This window comes from Ceratotherium simum, chromosome 13 (assembly GCF_057802395.1).
Source record: "Ceratotherium simum simum isolate JZ-2026a chromosome 13, ASM5780239v1, whole genome shotgun sequence".
Lineage (NCBI taxonomy): Eukaryota > Metazoa > Chordata > Mammalia > Perissodactyla > Rhinocerotidae > Ceratotherium > Ceratotherium simum.
Genome location: NC_141912.1, coordinates 51,357,250 through 51,382,010, shown reverse-complemented (window position 1 = coordinate 51,382,010; position 24,761 = coordinate 51,357,250). Strand labels below are relative to the sequence as shown.

The following is a 24,761-nucleotide window of genomic DNA, read 5'->3' as shown; positions in this document are numbered from 1 at the left end:
AGACACTGGGGATAAATTTTATAAGGTTTAAAAAACCCATAACTATCTGGACAAAAATTCAAAATGCCTGTAATATTCTTATGTTCTACTTCTATGGAGGACTTTTTTCTCTATCTTCATCAGCAAGCACTTAGATTGATCTTGTAGCCCAGGATCCATGATAGTTTTCTATCCGTTCACACATCAGCCATGATCTTTAAATGTTTGTTCTAGTCCAACAGCCACTTAGGCCACCAACCCAATGTGTTGCTGTTTACCACCAAAAAAAACATAGCCGGAGAACAAGATGGCACAGATCAATCTGAAGGATCCTGAAGCTTAACAGGATCCTCTGGTTTGATAGCCAGTGTCCTATACAATGCAGATGGCACAACTCCTGCTAGAAATGGAAATTCAAGTGAGGAAGAGGGAAAACACTCCTAATTCTTTTACTTTACTTCTTTCACTCCAACTCCTTCTCATTCTCAGGTTCTATTATGAAGGATCAGCAAAAGAGTTCGTAAATATACCTTGATGTGCCTGTACTTTAAATGTACCCTGTGCTGCTAAGCCTTTGTGTTTAAACAGATGTCAAGTTAAGAAAATCTCTAGCGCCATTGCTTACCGTCACTATGGGGCAATTAAAGCAAAGTACTTGCTTCTGATATGTTTTGAGAATTCTGAAAGTTAAAAAAAAAAAATGTTGCTGCTTTAGCCCTGTGATGTTACTGGATATTGAGAGTGCAGACACCTCCTCTCCCTCTGCTCCCTCCTCTACTTCTCTTTCTCCTTCTCCCTCGTCTTCCTTTTCCTCCTCTCCTTTCTTCTATTCCCAGGGATAGGTTGTCATCAAAAACTGCTTTACCCATTTCCCCAAAGCCCTGCCGGTACAGGAGCGACCAGGATCTCTCGCGAACCACGGAGCTTCCACAAGGAACGCGGGCAAAATCAAGCGATTTTCCTCTCTGATGGGGTGCTGCCGCATCTCGTTCATTTGAAAGAAATACTATGTAGAAAAGAGCTTAGCCACCAGGTGGGCGAGATTCCTTTCTACATCTCTGTCACAGAACCCCAGTCACACACAGCCTGCAGCTCGTCAATCCGCTCCCTTCGCCTCACTCCCTCACCACCTGAGGTCTCAAACAGATTGCCCCTCAGGCACGGTGGTATATCGTGGTTAAAATCGTTACGTAATTTCACTGGCCTTTTTCCAGGGCCAGAGGTGGGTCTGGTGACACTGGGGCTTTAGGGAGAAACTAATTTTCTTTTGCTGTCAAATATGCAAAACAGTGAGCAACTTGATTCACTGCTTTGCACCCAGAAAGTCCCTAATGACCCAGCATTCACTCAGCCTCCCAGGATGATGTAGTGAGGAGATTCACCAACTTTAGGGCACAGAAGAATCTTCTGGGGGAGATTTTTAAAATGCAAATTTCTGGGCCTCTCCCGCAGCGTCTGAACTGGTGAGCCTGAGGTGGGCCCAGGAATGTGCATTTCAATGGGACCCTCAGGTGATTTGATTCAGGCGGCCCACTGACGACACTTGGAGAAACGCTGTTTTTAGTGGTCAATAGTTTTGGAATCACAGATCATCTAGTTCTTCCGTTTATCAGCTATGGCTTTGAGCAAAACCCTGGAAAACACAGTCTCCACCTCATAGACTTATGTTTGTGAACAGCTCCAGAATATCTGGTACAGGGTAGCACTCAAGCAGTGTTGCCTATGGCTATTTTGGTTGTACTCTTCCCCACTCCCCACCACCCCACCCCACCCCACCCCACCCCCTGCCCACCAAGGCGCTGAGTACCCAGTGCCAATGATCTCATATTTTCTTTTAGGGTGAGAAGGGAGGGGATGCTATTTCAAAATTTGGCATGGGGCCAGCTCTGCCTAGAGATTTTTCTCCTTATTAATTTTGTTTACCTCTTTTTGTCAGAGTGCGAGAGAGATCTTAGCTTTGGATATTATGAGCTGATGATGACATTCCCAGACATCTTCTGCTCAGTTCCCACCACCTGGCAAACACCTTTTGATTTTAATCTCTCTTGGTGCAGCTGTTTCCCAGCAGTGGATAACCTCCGTTCTCGGGTGTGGTTACAATAAAGGTTCTTGGAAACCATTTGCATGGGCCCCAGTTACAATAAAGTTTCTTGGAAACAATTTGCATGGGCCGCAGTTTAGCCAGAAGCAGAGCACTGCCCAGTATAGGAGGCCTTTTGCAGGCATTTTATTCCTAACAGCCAACAGTCAGAGGACTGACTGATGGATGCTCATTTAACTCCAGTGCGGGTCATAGAGATGGGTCTGCATGTCAGTAATATAGCTTTTCCCACCTTCTCCCTCCCACCTCATTCTTCATTTCTGCCCCTGGTAACCCTTCTGTTCGAGCTAATTTTTATCATAGATTAAAATCGCTAAGCAAACAGGCTTTGCTGTTCAGCTGTCACAGGGAAAGATGGAGTTGAAAGCATATATCATGTTTTTCTTTTAATGTAGAAAAGCTCACACACACTCATACACTCACACACACACCTGCATGAATGCACACCCACCTGCAGCACTGTCTTTCTCTTTCTCTGGGTTTGGAAGTGCATTGGGGCAAGGCATGTTCTGAATCTCTGGTGGAGATCAGATGGTTTAGTAAGTTCTGTCGGCTGCTCACTTTGATATGTTAATATGACTCAAGGGTCTCAGGATTGCTCCAGAGGGGCGGTCTGGGCTTTGGGTGGTTGTAATCAATAAGGAAATTTCACTCTTGCCTTTTGCTTTCCCCACTCCATCTGCCAATCCAGGTTCACCATCCCAAACCGAGTGCCAATCACATGTCACTGTTCTAGGGGGTCACTGTCAGCCTGGGCAAAGTGAATTTTTGACAATGTAATTATGGCCCTTGCTTCCACAGTGGGAGTCTGCACGGATGGGGGGGCTTTTATTGATTGTTCAGCAGGGAAATTTATCAATGTCTCTCACTTCATTTCCAGTTCCTCCCTGAGAAATTTGGCTGACAGTTTCTTAGGAGGAAAAGCAGTCTTACAGCCTTGAATGGACTTCTGTCTTTGTCCTTTTCAAGAAATTACAAGATCCAGGCATTAAATATAAATGAAAGTTTCTGGGAAAAGCAAGGGTGTGGGGGCACGATTGAGGAAAACACTAGAGCAATTGTTATAAACATAAGAATTTGGTAAGAATAAATAGGAAAAACGTAGTCTAAACAAGCGAATTTAGATATGGTTTGTTTCCCTTCTTAAAGTAGCAAGTATCTATATTTAAATTCTGTGCTTCTTTTTTTCCCTTTTTCTCCCCACAGCCCCAGTAGACAGTTGTATGTTATAGTTGCACATCCTGCTAGTTGCTGTATGTGGGACGCCTCCTCAGCATAACCCGACAAGTGGTGCGTCAGTGCGTGCCAGGGATTCGAACCCGGACCGCCAGTAGCGGAGCATGCCCACTTAACCGATAAGCCACGGGGCCAGCCCCCATCTGTGCCTCTTTATAGGTACTGCACATGGGCACTGTTATGTAGTTGCTGAAGGGTGTCAGGTTGTCGTGAAGCGCGGTATCGTGTGTGTGGAGTAGACATGCGTGTAGGGTGTTCCTGGTGAGTGGTTTTCATACTGTGCTCCACAAAATCCCAGTGTTTCCTGGAGGAGCTTCAGAAGTTCCATAAACAGTGAAGCATTTGGGGGTCAGGCAATGAAGGTTTAAATTGCTCAAGTAATTGACTCATTGCTTTGATCTATATCCTATATTTGTGTTAAAGTAATATTTCATTAGAAGAAAGAGTTCCATTGCTAAAATCGTGATTAAAAACAACTCTATTAGCTCATCCTTTTAACTGTGGTGTGTGGATCCCTTTGAGGACTTCAAGGCCTCTTTTTGTGTGATTTGTTATTTCCCCAAGACAGATCAAGCTCAAGGACATTTCCTATTGTCTGTTCTTCAATGTAGGATGAAGCTTTTCAGAGCCCATTTTCATGTTAGAACAGTTTCTCTATATCCAACAGTAAGTTTTCAGATCTCTGCTCTTTTGTCACCTGCTCAATCACTTCCAGTCTTATCTCCTCTACATCTGTAACATCTCCTCTTGCCCCTGCTCTGTACTGATTTCTTCTAGACCACAAGTCTTCCCTTACCTTCTGTCTCTCATTTCTTTGGGCTAGAGTATAAACCATAGCTGCGGCATGGCATTTTTATATGTAGCTTTACTACTCATAAATTGTATAGTTTTAAGGGATGGAAATCAAGTGCAAACAAACTTAGACAAAACAACGGATTTATGAGCTTATTATCAAACTGCAGGATGGGCAGGAAGGCAATTGGCTTTGGGCATGACTGACTCTAGTCCCAATGCCTTCAGGACCCACTCTCAGTCTCTCACCTCTGGGTGTCTCTGTATGTGTTGGCTTTAGTCCTCCTATTCTTTAATGGCTTCTTCCATAGGGCCACTGCATTTCCTGGTTTCACATGGACTTTGTTTTCCACCACCAAAGAAAAGAGCTCTGTGTTCTATTGTTACCTTCAAAAATAACCAGGGAAGACCTCACAAAGACCAGCTTGAATTACCTACCAGGCTTAGGACATGGTGCCCAGGGGAGTAGGGCACTGTGATTGTCCCAGCTCAAGTTACTTCATCAACCATCAAGGCCAAGGAGAGAAGGCCACGTGAGAAGATGCCTTGACCAGGGGCCAGGGAGGTGGTGTGGCATGCATGTATATGTCTATATGTTTGTGTGAATGTATGTTTTGGGGAGCTGATCACTAAAAGAAAGGATGGTAGCCAGTCCCATGAAGGAGTGTTGATGGGCAGACAAAACCATAGGTGTCCTCTAAGCTAGTTAAACTAAAATCTTGGGCTTTTGACTTCTAGTTCAGTGTCTGAGATCTCAAGATGACTGAAACCACAGGCAGAAATATTCAAATATAGTACAATATTTACTGTTGTATTGACTCAATGTGTAGAGTTGAAATCACTTGTCATTTCAGCTGCATGTAGGCTGAATAAAACAGGTGTGTGAGATCGGCAAACAAAAATGCCCACTAAGTTCCTAGCACAGAGCTTAGAACCTAGAAGGATCCCATCAAATAGCAGAAGAGGTAAAAGAATATACAGTTGAAAACTTTTGCTCTGATGGGCCATCCCCTCCCTGTGTTACCCCAAATTTAAAAGCTTTATTTATCTCGTGGTCTTATGGAATCTAAGTTTCCAGTATATGCTATGGTTTTTCTTCCTCCTGTCCGGGGATCTTGGATTTCTTCAGTAGTGAAGAGGTTCTTTGCCTTCCTCTAGCACTTATCTCTACAATATATTGCCTGGGATCTTGTGGGAACCTTGGTCTGGTGTGGGTGTAGTTGGGCCATAGGGCTATAGAATTGAAGAGGTACAGTGTTAGGGATGTCTGAGAGACTCAAACCTTCTAGACAGAAGTCTGACTCAGTACAGACTTATTGTTCTCTGAAAAATACTGCTTTCATCTGTATTTTGATGGATCTTTTTTTCCTGTCCTTTAACAACACCTTGGGCCCCATAGCTTTCCAGTCAATTTTAGATATTAAAAAGGCCAGTCTTAGTTCATCCGGTTTAAAACTTGAGTCTCCCACTCATCTAAGGTTCCCTTCCTCCCCATCGAGGCTCCAGTCTGAGGCACTTGGAGTGGCAGGGGCATGCTGCTCCTTCCCTCTTCTTCCCATCCTTCTTATTTTACACTCTCTCCGGGTTGGGGCAGGTAGACAGGTGAGGCAAGAAGGTTAACAATCTTTCTACTGAACTGCGTAGTTGTTCCCTCTGCTGGGTGTTGCTGCCTCTCTAGATAATACTGGCTAACTGCTGATTCTCTCTCCAAAGATGCCTGCGTGAGATCATTGGAGCCCTGTAGGAGACGTTCCCACTGTTTCCCAGTGTGGAAGCCACACCTGGGTTTGCAATCCTATTAGCTTCCACCTTGGGGCCATTTTGGGTGGAGTACCAGAAAACTGACTCCAGCCAAGCTACCTACCCCAGAATCTACTTGATCTAGAGGAAGCTTACAAGTCTTTCCACACCAAAGATGTTCCACTCACCACTTCTTTCTCTGCTCTGCTGTCTCTCTCTAATTTTCCTTTCACCTGCTCAGATAGGCATGGGCAGCCAGCAAATATGCTACATATGTAAACATCCAACCTGAGAAAAAGAAACCAGTTTTCCCTTGTTGCAGGCCATTCTATAATTGGTACTTCTGAAGCTCTTTTTCTTTGAGTGGAGAGAAGGATCCTCAAACCTCCCTCTCCAGGAAGGAGAGGAAAAGGCCATGGCCAGTTCACTCAGGCCAATGACTCACCCCTATCCCCAAGAATTCTTTTGCATCTCCTCTCTTTGTTGCTCATATAGCCTAGGGTGGGGTCTGCCCAGGGATGACTCAGATGGCAGAGTTAGATTAGCCTCTTTTTAATAAGCCCAAGGAAATGTCTCCTCCCTAACTGTTCATAGCTCACTTACAAAGTGGGGTGCTTATCACATCCTTGTCTCCTACTTGAGTCCTTTTGGTTGGTTTGGGGGAGCAGAAGTCCTGCTCAACCATTTGCTACATTTGTGAAAGGATGCTCCAAAGGGATGGTGGGTTGAAGGGGAGAACAACTGTCGATTTTCTTGTTTTGTTTTGTTTGTGTGTGTGTGTGTGTTTTATTTTGATTTAGGGTTGGGAAGGAAGTAAGATCAAATTGAGGGGAGAAATGCAGGAAGAAGGATGAAGAAAATTTAAAACTTATTCATTGCTTTCTGTAATCTTAAATTCAAACAAGCTTCAATACAGCTTTGGGGTTCTGGTCTGCTGGTATGCTGTGACAGATCATAATTACACAGTCGAGTTAACACTAGTGAGCATGGTCCTAGTGTCCTTGGAATCCTCAGCATGGTGGGGTGGCCACTGACTGGACAACTGGTTCTCCCTTCAGGGCAGATGAGGATCGGCCCTTAACTATACATCTCTCAAAATATAACCAACACCACCAACAGAAAGGAAGGTGGAAATTTTCTCTGTTCTGTCAAATAATGCTTCAGAAAAGTCCAAAATACAATTCTAGGCACAGTGGCAGAAATGTATCTGGTAAAATCTTATTGATTTTTTTTTTTTGTTTAGGAAGATTGGCCCTGAGCTAACATCTGTTGCCAATCTTCCACTTTTTTTCTCCCCAAAGCCCCAGTAGACAGGTGTATGTCATAGTTGTACTTCCTTCTAATTGTTCTATGTGGGACGCTGCCTCCGCATGGCTTCAGGAGCGATGTGTAGGTCTACGCCCAGGATCCGAACCTGTGAACCCTGGCTGCCGAAGCATCGGGCATGAACGCAATCAATATGCCACTGGGCCAGCCCCCAAAATCTTGTTGATTTTTAAGTAAGATAACTTAGAATTTGAAATTGCTTGATCTGAACGAAAGTGTCCTTGGAACAATCTATAAGAAAAAGTTCCTTAAATTAAGACTATAAACCACACTTTAAGGAACTTGTTTAAAGACGTTAAAGCAAACATGCTGTTTTTAAGGTCTTTAGGATTTTAGGTGTTTGCATGTAAATGTATACTGTTAATTAGAAATGAGTTCTAGCTATTCAATAATCCAAGTACAGCGGGAACCCCACTTAGAAACACATTGTAGGATACTTTAAGTTTCTATATATACCTGAAAGTGTTGGCATTAGTCAGGTCTTTTTTGGTGGCAAGTGACAGAAAACCCAATTCAAACAAAATAATAAGGGCATTTATTGCCTCATATAACTGAAAAAAGTTGAGGCACAGCTGAGTCCAGGTGCTCCAATGAAGGTGTTAGGACTTTGTTTCTCTGCAACTCTTGGTTCTGCTTTCCCCTGAGGTGGCTTCATTTTCAATCAAGCTCTCCCCTCATGGAGGCAGAAATGGGTTCCTATGACTCCAGGTGAAAGAGTGACTCTTTTCCAATGGCTATTTGACCCCTGAGCAAATTCCAGCATTCCCCCCATCAACATTTCGCATCCCTTCTTCTGTTTTTCCCCCTTAGCTTTTAACACTACTAGTATATTATATACAGTTTATTTATTATATTTATTGTGCTTATTCTAGTGTCTTCCCCAGTAGAATGTATACATCATGAGGACAAGGATTTTCCTGTTTTTTTTTTTTTTTTTTCATTTACAGCATTCCCATTGCCTACAACAGTGCCTGGACTTGAAGGTAGGCTTTCAAGAAATATATTTTGTGTGCATAACTGAACGAAAACCTTGAGCAAAAGCCTCAGGATTAACTTTGGCCCTGTTTGAGTCATAAGCCTGTCACTGAACCTGTTGCTATGACTAGGGAAGTGGCATTCTGATTGGCCAGGATGGAGCATGGGTATGGACAACAACCCAACTGCATGGTCTGAGATTCAGGGAGGATGGTTTCTTAAAATTAGACATGTGTTTTCTATCAGAATAAGAGAAAGGGCAGGTAAAAGCAGTAGCTTGTCTACTTTTTAAAATATTTGACAATCTAACATTTTTGATACTTTTACTAATTTGGAATTGAAAATTAATAAGATTTTACTGGATAGCCTATACTAATATATTTCAAACTTATTTAGTTTAAAAATAAGTTTGGAAAAAAAACCCATTCACTTCACTAAGCAAAATCAAAGCCACAACTGATAGAAACACAATTAACAGAAAATTTAGAATTAAAAAGTACATAATACCATTGTGATATTTTCTAGATTTGATTATGTCTAGAAAGTGTTATTAAAAGAATGAGGTTGATTTTAAAATAGTTTTTAGCTAGGGGATCTAGAACGACGTGAATCTTGATCTGGACTGGCCACTCTTGTGTAAATATGTACATAATGGGCAACGGCCGGCAAAGGCATCAATATCGAGTATTAGGATTCGGCCCAAGCCAAAAAGAGACTCTCTAGTGAGCAATGATGTATCATTGACTAATTCTTCTTGACTAAGGTATGAAGGGGATGGACAACCAGCCTGCTTTCCTTCCTTACCCATAAGACCACACAAGACCTTGAGGATTTTGCCACTTGACAGAAGGTAAGTCCAGAATAGCCAGTCAGTCCAAGAAGAGAAGACAGCAAACTTGTCCCAATGCTCAGGATAGAACTGGTCTGGCTCACCTACTTGAGGCTTTCTAGATTAAGGGACAGATTCCAGGGAGCTGCCTCCTGGATCCTTTTCCCTATCCTTGTGAGGGGGGAGAGAGTAAAAGTAGAGACCTGCCTTTGTTTGGCCTAGTGAATTTTCCATTCCCTGGGACTGTGCCAAGTATATCCTAGAAATGACCAATTGATAGCAACACACTTCCTCTTTGTGGGATCAAGGGGAGAGGCAGGGGAAGAAAGCTGTGGGTATCTCTTAGCTAATAAGAAGATTTCTTGCCTATAAAAAGCAGAGTCATTGGCATGTTATAAATATTAGTACTATAGTAGACTATTTAGATCACACAAAATGATAAATTGCGGAGGCATTTCTCAAATTAGAACAGTAGATTTTTTTAAACTGTGAACTACTTCCTTCCAAAATCCCAACTGTTGATAGAATGAAGTAGTGAAAATACTACCTGAGACCTTAAATTTTTTTATCTAAGCCCTTAAAGTTCCAAAGTTTTTTCTGTGTTTTCTTTTGACAGTGTTGTTCAATTTAGATATGTATATATGTATCATATTGGTTCTATTTATCTGGAGAACTCCAACTAATATGTTGACTTATCTATTCACTAATTTACTTATTTATATATATATATCTATACATAATTTACTTTATGTATTTATATATACATATAATAAAGAGACTTATTATAAGGAATTGGCTCATGTGATCATGGAGGCTGAGATGTCCCCAGATCTGCAGTTGGCAAGCTGGAGATCCAGGAGAGCTGGTGTGTAGGTCCAGTCTGATTCCAAAGACCTGAGAACTAGGACAGCCTATGGTATAAGTTGCAGTTCAAAAGCTAGCATCCTTGAAACCCAAGAAGAGCCAATGTTTCAGTCCAAATCTGAAGGCTGGAAAAGACCAATGTCTCAGCTCAGCAGTCAGGGAGTAGTTTCCTCTTACTCAGCCGTTTTGGACTATTTGGGTCTTCAACGGATTGGATGAGGCCCACTCACCTTAGGGAAGGCAATCTGCTTTACTCCATCTATGGATTCAAATGTTAATCTCACCCAGAAACACCTTCACAAACACACTCAGAATAATGTTTGGCTAATTTTCTGGGTACCCCGTAGCCCAGTCAAGTTGACACATACAATTAACCACCGCAGTCACTAAAGTGGATCCCATTTTCTATAACTGACTCTGTATCCTGTCTTGAACACATAATCCAGAAAGATAGCAAGCCTCTTGTCTAGACACAAAGCTTCCCAAGGGGGAATAACTAGCTCCAAGATCTGTCTCTTCCTTTTAAGATTTCTATAGTTTACTTTCTCCTGGATATGAGGATCTTTGCTGACATTCTACATCTTCTCCAGGTGATCTTGACCTTGCTCAGTCATAGAGCACTCATTCACTCATCTTCCTCTGGATGAGCCTTAGGAGCTTGGGCTCTGGAAGTAGGCTGCTTGGATCCAGATACCATCTCTACTACTAATTAGCTGGTGGACTTGGAAAAAGTCAGCTCCTCAGGGTTCGGTTTCCATATCTATAAATTGGTGCTTAGTGATTTAATTGCATTTAGCACAAGGACAGGCACTGAGCAACTACTCAGTAAATGTTAGTTTTTGTCGTTGCTGTTATATGCCTACAGTTTTGATTTGATGAAGCTGCTTCATTATTATTCTAAGAAGCCTGGGATGGTATTTATTGTTGTCCAGTAAGCCATCATCCAGAAACCTGGTTGTCATTCTTTTTTTTTTTTTTTTTAAAGATTTTATTTATTTATTTTTTCCCCCCAAAGCCCCAGTAGATAGTTGTGTGTCATAGCTGCACATCCTTCTAGTTGCTGTATGTGGGACGCGGCCTCAGCATGGCCAGAGAAGCAGCGCGTCGGTGCGAGCCCGGGATCCGAACCCGGGTCGCCAGCAGCGGAGCGCGCTCACTTAACCACCAAGCCACGGGGCCGGCCCTGGTTGTCATTCTTGACATCCCCTTCTCTATCGTTCCCATATTGTGTCCATCACCATGTCTTGATTTTAATTCTTGGTTAGCTCATGAGCCCATTTATTTCTCTCCACCTCCATTACGATCACCTTAGTTCATGGTGCCATCAACCTGTGGCTGGACTATTGTTTAAGCTTTCTAATTCATCTTTTAGTTTCCACTTTTGTCCCTCTCCAGTTCATTCTTTACCCTGGAGCCAAGGTGATCTTTAAAAACACAGATCTGTTCATATCATGCCACTGCTCAAAGCTCTTCAGTGGCTTCTCACTGTTCCTAGGATAAAGTTTAAAATTTCTAACACGGTTATAATGCCCTATCTGATGGAGGTCCCTGCCTACACCTCCTGCCTTGTTTTCTAAACCTCTCCCACCCACCCCCACCACAGTGCTCCAGTCTTAGTAAACTTTTAGTTTATTAAATGGTTAATATAGTCTAGATTTTACATTTTTGAGTACCAAAAGAAATTCAACTTTGTTAAGTAAATGGAATGCTACACAGGCAGGAGTTTGTGATTTTTCCTTCAAAGAGAATTCTTCCATAGGTATCATCAAAGAAATACTATTAATAGTATATCTTTCAGCCTGGTTGTAGAGAAAGAGTATCATTGAATTGGGTATTATATTCAGTATTTGTTAAAATTGGATTTTACCTAGATCCTGGCACTTTATAATTTCAAAGCTGCTTCCCATTCTTTCCTCTCATTTAACTCTCACAACTCTGTGAAGTAGGAAAGACTGGGATTACTACTTTCATCTTACAGATGATGAAAATGGGGCCCAGAAGGGGAAGTAACTAATATTCCTTCCATCCTCTTCATTCACTTAAGATGCACATGGGCTGGCTTCTATTTTGCATACACATAGCTGGTGCTTACCTGTGGCAGAAAGACAAACAGAAGATGCTCCTTACAGGTTTCTGGAACAGTCTTCTCAATTTTAAATTTTTCAGGTTATTTTGGGATCCCACGTGGAGCTTTGTTCCTTACGACTTCTTTGTAACATCCTTGATAGGGCACAAAGAACTTGCTTCTTACCCGGTTTGTTACTCACCTTTCAGTATTTTTATGGTGTTTTCTGATCTCTCTGATGACAAATCCACAAATGCCTTCCTTTATGGTTTCTGCCTTTGATTTCATGTATAGAAAACTCTTTCCTATGCAAAGACTCTATAAAAATTTATCTATTTGTTTCCTGGTACTTTATTTTAAATTATTTTTTCACATTAAAGACGTCACAGTGTCTTGAATCTAGGGTCAGCAAACTGAGGCCCATGGGTCAAATCTGGCCCATTGCCTATTTCTGTAAACAAAATGTTATTGAAGCCCAGCCATGCCCATTCATTGAGGTGTTATCTCTGACTGCTTCATGCTACAATGGCAAAGTTGACTAGTTGCAGTGGAGACCACCTGGCACACAGACCCAAAACTATTTACTATCTGGACCTCTACAGAGAAGTTTGCCAACCCCTACTTTAATCCGTCTAGAATTTATTTTGATGTAGTGTATAAATCAGTTATATAATTTTCTTTCAAATGGATAGTCAATTTTCCCAACACTATTCAACAAGCAATTGTGATAGGCTGAAAAATGGCCCCCAAATAGGTTCATGGCCCAATTCCTGGAACCCACAGAAGATGCTTTATTTGGCTAAAGGGACTTTGCAGATGTGAGTAAATTAAGGATTTTAAGTTGGTGAGATTATCCTGGATCATCCAGGTGGGCCCTATGTAATCATGTTGGTCCTTGTCAGAGGGACAGAGGAGGAGTCCAAGGAGAAGGAGATGTAATGAAAGAAGCAGAGCTAGGAAGGACGTGTTTTGAGGATGAAAGAGGGGTCGCAGCCTCAAGTCAAGGGGTACAGGTGGCCACTAGAAGCTGAAAAAGTCAGGGATATGAATTTTCCTCTCAGAGCCTCTGGAAGGAAACAGTTCTGCAGACACCTTGATTTTAGCTCAGTGAAACCAATTTCAAAATTCTAACATCCAGAACTGTAAGATAATACATTTTTGTTGTTTTAAGACACTAATTTTGTGGTAATTTGTTATAATTTGTTACAGTAGCAATAGGAAACTAATATAGCAACATTTCTCTGGGAATTTTAAGTATTACCTTTAACATACACTGAATTCTTATTTGATACAGATACATATTAATGTCTTTTATAAATAAAGAACTTTTTAGAACAAATTTAAAATCTGGCCACGGATGTGAATAGACTTATCAGTATAATTAATGCAAACGGCCAGTCAATGTGAACGCGTGGGGAGGGAGCTTGGGTTTATCCTGTGTTCACAGTGAGGAAGAGATTCTTTTTTATTTTTATGAGTTTTCTCCTACCTTCTCCTCATTAGTAATCAAAGAAATGAGAATTAAAACAAAGGTGATTTTTTTCCCTTAACAAATTGGTCAATATTAAAAAAAGCAAAAGTCATAGAAAGTCTGAGGAACTGGCATTCTTATATACTGCTAGTGGGTGTAGAAGGCTGTGCAGTTTTTCTGGAAGACAATTTGGTAATAATATCAAAAGGCCTAAAACTAGGCATAAGTCTTGATATAGCAATACCACTGTTACGAATTTATACTAAGGAAATGATCATGAGTAAGCATAAACATTATGCTCAAGAATGTTCACATCTGCATTGTTTATGCGAGCAAAATATTGGGAAAAATTGGATACAAAGAAATAAGAGATTAGTATATAAAATACACATTTTTTAAATGGGATACTATGATACCATCATGATGTTAAATAATATATAATATAGCTGAAAGGTGTTCCTACTATATTAGGTAAAGAGAATTTATAAAAATGGTATCCACAGAATTGTAGCATTTTGTTTATATATGAAATGTTGTCAACATATGAACATAGGATAAGAAGGACAGGAAAGACACATTAATCTGTTGTATTAAGATCATGGATGCTTTTATTGTCTTCTTTTGCTTCTCTATATTTTTTATTTTAAACATTATACAGTTATTGATTTTCTAAAAAGAAATTGTTATTAAACATTAGCCCTTTCAGGGCTGGCCCAGTGGCATAGTAGTTAAGTTCAGCGCACTCCACTTTGGCGGTCCGGATTCATGGGTTTAGATCCCGGGCACAGACCTACACCAGTCATGAAGCCGTGCTGTGTCAGTGACCCACATACTAAATAGAGGAAAGATTGACACAGATGTTAGCTCAGGGCCAATCTTCTTCACCAAAAAATAAAAAAAATTAGCGCTTTCTCTTCTCCTCACTGTCACCTTCCTCCAAAGCATTAACCATACAATGATTAACAAAACAGTAATCTATCTGGTCAGAAATACATCTGAATTTTTAGGTATTTTTTGGGCAATGAATAGAAGTGGGTGTTAAAGACATTACAGAAAGAAGCCTTTAGCTCTGACCAAATGGATTCTGCACATCTGACTACAGGATTTTCCACTACACTTCTATAGGGCCTAAGAATGGCATTTGTTGAATTGGCATGAAATACTCACAGGAGCTAGGAACAGTGTTCCAGGTGTTTCCACTTATCTTACAGTACACTATTTCCTGGGTATTTTGAGCTTTATCTTTTGATTTTTCTCAGTCACATTTTAATCACAGTAACAACAGTAGAGCTCAGATTGCTTGGAAACAAAATTTAGCCTTTCTTTTATACCTCTAGAGAAGGGTTTCAATCAGAGTACGGCTCATTGCACCAACCAAATGACCTTGGTTAGCCTTGGTCTAAACCTTTGGGCCAAAAGAATGGTAGACTTAGCATTGGGAACAGACTTTTTGCCCAATTCTCTTTCATCACAGTGTAGAAATATTTGCTGATCATCTGTGGATGCAGCCAGCTGATCTGCACATTTAGAGGATTGCTCTGGTGTGCCTTCTTCTTCCTGCCGGCACATGTTCTCTGCTCAGTCAGTACCACCGGAGATTAACCACTAATGATGCAGAAGGCTCACAGTGCACATGCCGAGCTGGGCTCATATGGATTCCCCTGCCAGGTTTTGTCTTCAACCAAAGGAGATATCACAGCAAGTGGTTCTCAAGGGCAGAGGGAAATGATATGTGAAAAATGCCCCCATTCCATCTCTTTGGTCTGCCATATAGTCTTATATTCATGCTAATGTCACAGTCTTCTCTTCTGAAGTGCAGTAAATTGGATTGCCTCCAATTCACCAATGGTTTGGGCTCAAAGAATTCTCTTCTAAATTGGTTGTTTAGAACTCGGAATACATTTGTCTCAAAGAAATGCTGACCAACCTTGTGGTTAAGGACCTAGGTGAGCCCTCAAAAGTTTATTTTACCTAAATATCCTTGCTGTCTAATGCTAATGGGAGTATAGCAGCTGACCACTCTGCATAAGAATAATTGTATTGGGAAGTAGGTCCATTTCCAACGTGAGACACCAAGGACACATCTCTCTCCATTTGGGCTCTACTATCTCAACTCTTTTCTTGTTGAGTACTAGTAACAGAGGGTGCTCTCAGTCTCTCTGCCCTGAAAGTGGCTTCTGTGGCCCAGAGACAGCACAATAGCCTGGCACAATGTGGGTTCTGGGAGCAGAGAGCGCCAGCTGAGATGCAAGATGGAGTAATCAGCAGTAGTCAGCCTTTCTCTAATTCTTCTGTTACTTATCACCTCCTACTCTTGTTAGGGATGGTAGATGATAAGGGCCAGGTGCTGGCGGGAAGAAGGGGGAAATGAGAAACAGTAGAAGGGCAGGGTTTTCTTTCCATCCCTTCCCTCTCCAAGCTCAAATCCTGCTACTATACACCTGCCTTCTACTGGCAGGTGGATGAAAAGAACAGTGGGGAACAGGGCTCAAGTACAGGAAATGCTGGGCAGAGTACCCAGACCTGAAAAATAGCAAAGAAGAGCAAAGAGATGGGGAGGAATGAGTCCTCAAGCAGTTGCGTGGAGGAATAGGACGTTCTCTCCTCTGCATTATTTTGTTTAATTATGAGTGAATGTGTGTCCTCATCTTTTGGTTTTCTTCCTTCTTCTGCTCTTCTTAGGTTTCTCCCCATCTACCCAACCTTCAAATGACGACGTTCCCATAGGTTTGGTCTTGGGTATTCTTCATTTATAACTATGTACTTTCTCCCAAGTAAGCCCACTCACTCCCATGGATTAACCTCTGTTTACATATTTCTTTATATATCTAGCCTCAGACGTCTCTTCTGAGCCCCAGACTCAACTATTCTCTTGTATATTTTCTTTACTATCTAAAATGTAACCTAAGTGGTCATCTAAAATTAATGTCTAAAACTGAATACCATTAGAATATAAACTACATGAGAGCAGGGGGTTTTTGACTGTTTTCCTTGCTACTATATTCCCATGACCTAGACTAGCACATGGCCCATAGCGCATAGTAAGTGCTCAATAAATACTTCCTCAATGGATTTTTTATCTTCTTCCCCAATTGTCCCCATTTACTTACCAACTTGCATCAGCTATAGACCTTTGAGTTACCATTGACATCTTCTCCTTTACCTTTAGATCCAATCACTCAGTGCTCTTGATTCTCCAAAAGATATCTTAGATTTTTATACTTCTCTCCAGATCCACTGCCTAACTCTTGTTCAAAACTCCAAAACTTGTCTGAACTACTACATTAGCCTTCTACATACTGCAGTAGCCAGCTAGTGGTTAAGATTCAGCACTCTCACTTCCATGGCTGGAGTTCATTTCTCAGTCAGGGAACTACACCACCCATCTGTCTGTCAGTTGTCATACTGTGGTGGCTGTGTGTTGCTGTGATGCTGAAAGCTATGCCACAGAAATTTCAAATACCGGCAAGGTCACCCATGGTGGACAGGTTTCAACAGAGCTTCCAGACTCAGACTAGGAAGAAGGACCTGGCCACCCACTTAAAAAAATGGCTATGAAAACCCTGTGAATAGCAGTGGAGCATTTTCTGATATAATGCTGGAAGGTGAGAGGATGGTGCAATAGACCGGGCAGGGTACTGCTCTGCTGTACACAGGGTCGCTAGGAGTCAGAATCCATGGCACTAGCAACAATAAAAATATTGCAGTAGGCTTCAACATAGTCTTCTCACTTTCATGCACTTTACTGCAATCTATTCTTCATACAGTACCCAGGGTTTTGATCTTGTAACTATTTTGAATAAGATTGAGATCCTTTAAAACTTTGAGGTCCCACATTATTTTGCCAAGTCACACCATACCATCTCATTCATCTTGCTCTGGAAACTCCCATCTCCATTTAGTTCCTAGAACACATGAAGCTCCCTCTTTCCCCACTAGCTGGCTCTTGCTCATCTCAGGACTTGACTCAGATTTTTTCTCATTCTCCCCAATATGCAGTAAATACATTTTCTCACTAAGGATTCTCTCCCCTCAGTTTGATACGTGTACTTATAGGCTTAAAATATTGATAGTCTCACAACAGTATGATTTCTTAGTTATCATCTCAAATATTCCTTTAGTGGTTCCCAAATCACTTTTGGGTTAAACTTGAAGTTCTTTGGGAGGACCTCTAAGACCCTTCCTGGCTGGGTCCTGCTCACCTTTTCAGGCGAACCCTCACTGATGCTCATCAGGTCCCCATCCCTTCTGTTTACCTGCATTCTGGCCATGCCACGTGTATAGCAGTTATTTGAATGTGTCATGTTGTCCCACACCATTGTATATGTTGTTGCCTTTGTCTAGAGCACTCTGCCCATTTTGTCATCTGGCCACTATGACTTATCCCTCAAGACCCAGCTCAGTTGTCACTTGGAAGCAACCCCTTCCTTCATGTGAGTGAGATGCTCCATGTCTGTTCACCGGCAGACCCTGGGTATCCTTCTGTCTTAACACTTAGGATACATTTGTGATTTTTGTCTGTCTATTTCCTGTACTAGTCATGGACCCTGGAGGACAGGGACTCTGTTCCCTTTATGTCTGTCTTCCCAGTGCTTGACAAATGTTCATCTACACAGAAGAAAAGATAACATGCATTATTTTGCTATAGACAATGGTAATGATGCATGCAGAAATAAGGGGGAAATAATTTGCATATATCTGAGAAAAATATTTCTAGTTCTTTTGTGAGTTCCTTCATATTTCTCTTCTGATGTGAACATTATTTTAATGAAATGATTCCTTCCTTCCTTTCTCTCTCTCTTTTTCTACTGATTTGGAAAGGTCTTGGCAGTTATTCACTTGGAATAAAGATTGAAGTCTTACAAAATAAACAGAGGACAATTAGTGATTTTAAAGTGTGTTAACCCACAAAGATTATTTTCTTTCTCTCCATGCCCATTTGGCAAAATGGTTCTCTGGGACTGTGTAATTATGGATGAATGGCACTGAAATGCTTGAACAATAATTTGTAGGAAATACAATTATGAGTAGAAGTCATTAGTGGGAGTAAATGAATAGTTTGTTGGTTAACAGGTCAATGTTGAAAGCCCAAAGTGGTTAAACATTGTATTAAATTACAAGTTAAGAGCATAGCCCTTTTTCATTAAAGCACATTCATAAATTATTGAGCTTTTTAAACTGTATTTTTATATGGTTTTTGATTTGTGTTACAGAAAGGAAGGGGGCTGTCCAATCTAAGTTTCTTAAGATTTCTGTGAAGTGAAATGTATGCAATGCTTTCTTCATCAGAGAAGTCGGTTGGTCCACCTTGTGTGGCATTTAAATAATATTTATAAAGTAAGGAATATAATTTTTTGAGTAACAAAGCTAATTGGGTACAGTTAATATATAGTTATTACCAGAGGCCAAGAATTTCGTTATGTGTCCAGTTCTTGGGTTCTGGATTCCAAAGACCCAGTTCCATAGCTTGGTCCTGACATCTCGTTACTGTGTAATCTTGTCTTTGAAGCATCTTAGCTTCCTAATCGGTACCATCTGTTAGGAGAAAAAAAAAACCATGATAGAAAACAGATAATTTTTACTTCAGAGTATAATTACTTAGCATAGGCTGGGTTTATTCTAACTTCTCAATAAAATTTGTGTTGTTTTTTTCTGCTTTTTACATATTGGATATTATATACTCATTTAGGTATGTATCTGTTGAGAGTTTGTGAGTAATTGTCCAGTAGAAAATAATCAAAATAGTTAATTTAAATCCCTATGAGTTGAATGCTGACTGTGAACCTAGGACTGTGTTAGGAATTGTGACATATGTGAAGGAAACATAAGGCAGCAGCCCTGCAGTCAAGGTGCTGTCGAGGTGGGGAGATGAGACGTATGTACTGTACTAATTACAGAATCATTTAGTACTGAAATATGTGGCACTGGCTATAGGTTATATAATTCAGGTCTCCCCAGGCCTTCCTGAACCTTCTCAGCCTGTGGATATTTCAGTCGTGATGATAAAAATTTTACTGCCCGCCTCCCCTGACTCTCGCACAAACTCCAGCTCTTTCCAACACTCCCGCCTGCTTGTTAGAGCTGTTCTCGTGACAGAGTTCATGTGAGTTCAGCAACTAGTCTGTCTGCCATAGCCACCACGAGGCATCTTTCATGCACTTTTCCTCCTATGTTGGTTTTCTGGGTCATTGTCCTCCCTTCAGGAAGGTGCTGGGGGCTGCCCTGCTGCCCCTGCTTCTGGTACCTGCCATGACAATACTGAACACATGGCTGTCAAGGGCGCAGGCTTTCATTGCTGCCCAGGTGGTCAAACCCTCAGGTGTGGGAGTGTGTTATGTTCCATGATGAAGTGTGGTGACCACCTCTCTCTGCCACTTGGGGTCTCGACTGATTGCCTGGATGCCAAAACTTTGGGGTGCTTTTCTTTCCATGTCTCGGTCATGCTTTTTTTCATTCAGTACATATTTATTGAACAACTACTGTATACCCGACACTGTGATAGGCATTGGTACAATGATAGTGAGAAAATATAGGTGTGATTCCTGCTGTCATGTTTAATAAGGGAGACAGAAATTGACAGTAATAGAGTGTGCAGCGTGTTCAGTGCTAGAAAGGAGAGGGACATAGTGATACAACAGATTATGACACAGGGCTTGACCTGGTTAGGAGTTCTCAGCAGCTTCTCTGAGGAATCAGATTGAACATCATTCTGAAGAATGAGGCAGAGGGAGTAGATAAGAGAATCCCAGGCAGAGGAACATCAGGTACAAAAGCCATCTGGAAAGTTCCTTCAGATTCTTTCCTCAGGTTCAGTCATGAGTCCATGTGGTCAGGAGAGAGGACTCATACCTGCGACAGACCCCATGCCTTCTCTCTCATCCTCTTTTTCTCTCTTCTGCTCCGTTGTGTAAGCTTCTCCCATGCAAAGCAATGCAAATGGCCCACAAACTAGCCAGACATGCTTGGGGGTGCCTAATTCCCAGATGTGCACAGACTTTTAGCTCAAGGAGGAACCCATATAACCACAAGGTAGGCAGGAGGAGGTAGACATCAGCATGGTCTGAAGTGTTCCCTGAAATCTGATGGCACAGGTGGGACTTGAGCTGTGTTTTGGAAGAATAAGTGAGGGGAAGAAGGCTGGGGAACACAGATGGAAGGGACAGAATAGGCAAAGGGATAGAGGGAGGAATGATTCTGTTAAAAGAGAAGAGATAAAGAGACTGGGCTTCCTGGGATGGAGAATTTACTAAGGACTCAGAGACCATAAAGTAGCGTCAGATTATGGGGAGTCTCAAAAGTCAGGAAGGGAATTTGGGGCTTTGTTTCTGAGTACTGTAGGCAGATACTGCAGCTTAATGAACAAAGAAGGGATGTAATTAAAATAACTCAGCAAAGTTTAAAAAAAGAACAGTGCAGAATGGTCAGAAGAATAAAATCTGTTTGGAGAGGGTCTAGCTCAGGTGATTATTAAAATTATTTTCACATTCTTGAGTTTGAGATCATGATAACTCATCCAATTGTCAATATCGACTATGTAGCTAGAAATATGAGGCTGGCCCTTGTGAAATACCCAGGCTTAATGTTTTAGTCATACACACAGAGATGTTATTTTTGCAAGGAAAGTGAATAAGTTATGAGACAATTTTACTGCTTTCTAGAGGCTCTGTCATCATTTGAAAGGACATAAGTTTAGGTTAACAGTTAAAAATTCACTTCAAAGATTCTCTGTGATTTTTTTCGTTTGTTCCGACTTGGCTGTTATTTATAACAATGATTAGTTGAGAAATATCTTTGTTGTCCCTACTCTTGGTTCTGCCACATGTAGCTTGCGTGTTGATAGGTACATAGTCGGCGTTTGTTGCCTGTTGATTAAGAATTGTGAACAACTGATCACAGAATTTAATAGCATTTTATCTTTGATAAACATTTTCCATGCTTGGTAGAGATTTTTCTGTGCAGACTTTCAAGAACAGATCATAGAAATTCACATATATATGCATATACATATAAATAGACTTTATTTCATTTTTTTGTTCCTAAAGGTTAAAACATACAAACAAGGAATAAAATTAAAATTATTTTCTTTTGGGATGATTTATGCCTTAATTTTCACCTGCCCTATAATTAGAAATTTTGAACTCTGTAAATTTTTTTAAGATAAAATTATAGCCCAAGTAAACTTCAGAAATTACATCATTAACCCAGAGACCTTTCTAAGCCTGGAACAACATTATTGGTACAAGTGCCTGCACACACACAGACAAATAAATAAAGAGAGAGGTTTAAAATAATTTGAAAGTGATTTATTGTCGACCACCTCTGTAGTTAGAGATTCAAGTATTATTACTTTACTTTTGTGCAGCAAGGGAGGACAGTAAGTTGCTGTGGGCTAAAGGTAAATTATGATCTATTGCAAAGGAGGAAGGAAATGTACTGAGAAAGAAGAAGGAGTTGGGAGTAAGCCATGTGTTTTCTGAAGTATTGCTTCAGATAATGGCTTGAAAAAAATCTTTGCTTTGACTCTTGCTGGAAAAGCCAGGGTAAACTGTGAGACAGTCTACCGTCTTGAATCTTTGTTAATTAAGGAGTAGCGTACTGTATGGGGCGGGGGCTGGGACAAGATGGATGCACTGGAGCCTAATGCAAACCAAGATATCTATACCCTTCTTCAACTTTGCTTAGCAGTCCTATCTTGGATACATCCAGTTTAGAGTTTGAAGGGATCATTTAATACACCAAGATTTAGGACAGCCAATCAGAGGTAATTTTGATTTTGGACTCTATTAACTCTATATGTAAAGTGAGTTGAAATCTTCATATTAGAAATTCGTTATGGACTTCTATATCAGAGAGTCTAATAGCCTTTTGTTTTTATTTGGAATAAGAAAGAGGTGGTAAAATTTCATCCTTAAAACAGGGTGATGCAGGGAAGGAAGACAAAAGACTAAAATATATTGAAGGGCTATCATATGGCAAGGTCCAAGCTAGATGTTTCATAAATATTATCTCTTTTAATCCTCCTAAAGACTTATGGGGAAAGGCCTTGCTACCTCTGCTTTGTAAATGAGGCAACTGAAGCCCACTCTTGAGTACATCACCCAAAAAAACATGGTTAGAAGATGGTAAAACTGTGATTCGATTGTAAGTTTAGTCTGACTCCAATTCCTGTGTTTTTCATACCATGCCCTGTTCAATCCTGCATTACTTTTATTGCACCATGTGACAGATGAGAAAACTAATATCCAAAAACGTGAAGGCACTGGTGCTTATCAAGCCTGAAGCTTTCTTTCCCGGATTCTTCTTTCTCAGGATTCTTTGGCTGGAGAGCATCACATTTATATTAACTATTAAAATGTCTAAAGGCAAGTTTCCCTTGGACTGCTTTAGGTTTGCTACCAGAAGTAACTGTCACCCATCTTCGAGCAGCTGCCTATGCCCGTGACACAGTGTTGGCTCTAGAAGATGCTGTGGACTGGCACCCTGGGGATGAAGTTGTCATCATCAGTGGGATAGGTGTCGAAGGTTCCAAACCCACAGAAGAGGTTGTCATCGTGGAAACTGTGCACGATGCAGACCTCCATCTGAGGTCGCCCTTGAGGTACTGAGTGTCAGCTTGGCTCCCTTTGGATGGAAGAGGATGAGGTCTTACCTGTGTCTGGGGTGTCTGGACATTTGTTTGTCTTTCAATGATATATTTTCATATTAAATAATGCCAGACTTTTTGACAAGAAAATTACAAGGCATGAAATATTTTGAAGGTTTAGACTGCTTAAATAAGTCTTTCTTGTAAGACTCTAGAACTTCCATCTTATAGTAGGTGGTCAGTGCAATAATCTGCATAGTTCCTAATTTTCACATCCTTGTGCCCGCAGTTCACTCTTCTGTATCTGGGTTTTTAAAGAAATAGACCCCCAAATGGAGAATTACACTAATCTAGTGGCTTGCTATTCCTAATAAGATTCAGAGTGATATTTTCAGATATGTCTTTTTCTTTTTTCAGGTATTCTCACAACTTCACGGAGAATTGGGTGGCTGGAAAGCACTATATTCTGAAGGTCACAGTGGCCCTCCTCAGCAGGAGTATTACCATACGAGGAAATCTCACTAACGAGAGGATGAAGTTCCTTGCTTCATGCCAGGAGGCCAATGCTTCAGAAGGTAGAGAAGTATTTTGTTGGGAAGTCGAATGAGTAAAAAAGAATATTCTTACCGTCAAATGATATGTGGTATTGTCGACTTCTTTCAAAATAGAAAAACCTTTAATCTTTGCATGTCCGTAATACTCTGTAGTTTTCAGAATGCTCTTGATAAATTGTCATTTCATCTCCTGCCCTCAACAACCTTGTGAAAGAGATAGATAGTAGTATCCACTTGAGAAATTAATTATTTCTCTGGGGAAAAAAATTCCTGTTAAATAATTAAATCTAGAGAGTTGAATTAAATTTCCAAGTTAGAGGTTATAATGATGTCTTAACTCTGATTCCAAGCCCCTTCTAAAATTCTCAGAAAAACTGTTTAAGGCCAGAGTCATGGGCACAGGCAGCACATTCTTACTGACTAGACTTGTAGGGCTCTTCCCTACCCCCAACTCCCACTTTTGGAGTTTGTTTTCTGAGTGAACCACCACATACTTTAAGTAAGTGGTTGAAAAAGTCAATTTATCTTCTCGAAGAATAACAGGCACTGAATCACACTGATGTGCCTATTAAACATCTATTTCAGGGATGGTTAGTTTAGTAGGTTATGTTTTGGTTTCCCAGGCTGTAGATTATGAGGCTTTCACATGTTGTGAAGACATCATTTGTCAACTTTGGTCCAAGATGGTGTGGGTGTCAAGGATGACTCCCAGGCATGAGCTCTGGATGGATGATGAGGCTATTTATTGAGATGGGAAGAGGAACAGGTTTTGGGGTGGGAGAGTGGAGATCACGAGTTTAATTTTGTACGTGTCAACACTGAGATGCCAGGCCAGCATCTGAGTAGATGTGTCTGTTACTGTCTGAAGCCTGGAAGAAATGTCAAGGCTGGAGTTAAAGATTTGAGTCATGTCTACATAGAGATGCATGTGGGTATAATGTTGGGATGTGGTTGGGTGAGAGGGACCTTGACCCCACTCTCTACAACCCCAGCCATCTAGCTCACAATATGTCATTGTGAAAAATGTTTGGATACAGTGGGTTCAAATCCAGTGACTGTCAACTTTAACAATTCTGCTGAAATCAGATCTTCAATCTATTCAAATTCTTTTGGTAGTTCTCATATAGGTATTTTGAGATCATATTGTGCAAAACATTGCATTTGATTATGCTGCAAGTGAGACCATGCTTCAAGGGTTTGGGCCATTATAAATCTTTTGGCTCCTAATAGAAAAAAATCCCTGATT

At 40.9% G+C, this 24,761-nt stretch overlaps 1 protein-coding gene across 2 annotated transcripts in view; it reads left to right on the top strand.

The window, feature by feature from the left end:
* PKHD1 (PKHD1 ciliary IPT domain containing fibrocystin/polyductin) overlaps window positions 1–24,761 on the top strand; it is a 431,042-nt gene that overhangs the window by 140,346 nt on the left and 265,935 nt on the right. For both annotated transcript variants that reach the window (XM_014782549.2, XM_087438704.1), the window contains exons 37-38: window positions 22,766–22,976; window positions 23,379–23,536. In XM_014782549.2, coding sequence (XP_014638035.2) covers window positions 22,766–22,976; window positions 23,379–23,536 — 369 coding nt within the window. The remainder of the gene's footprint in view (window positions 1–22,765; window positions 22,977–23,378; window positions 23,537–24,761) is intronic.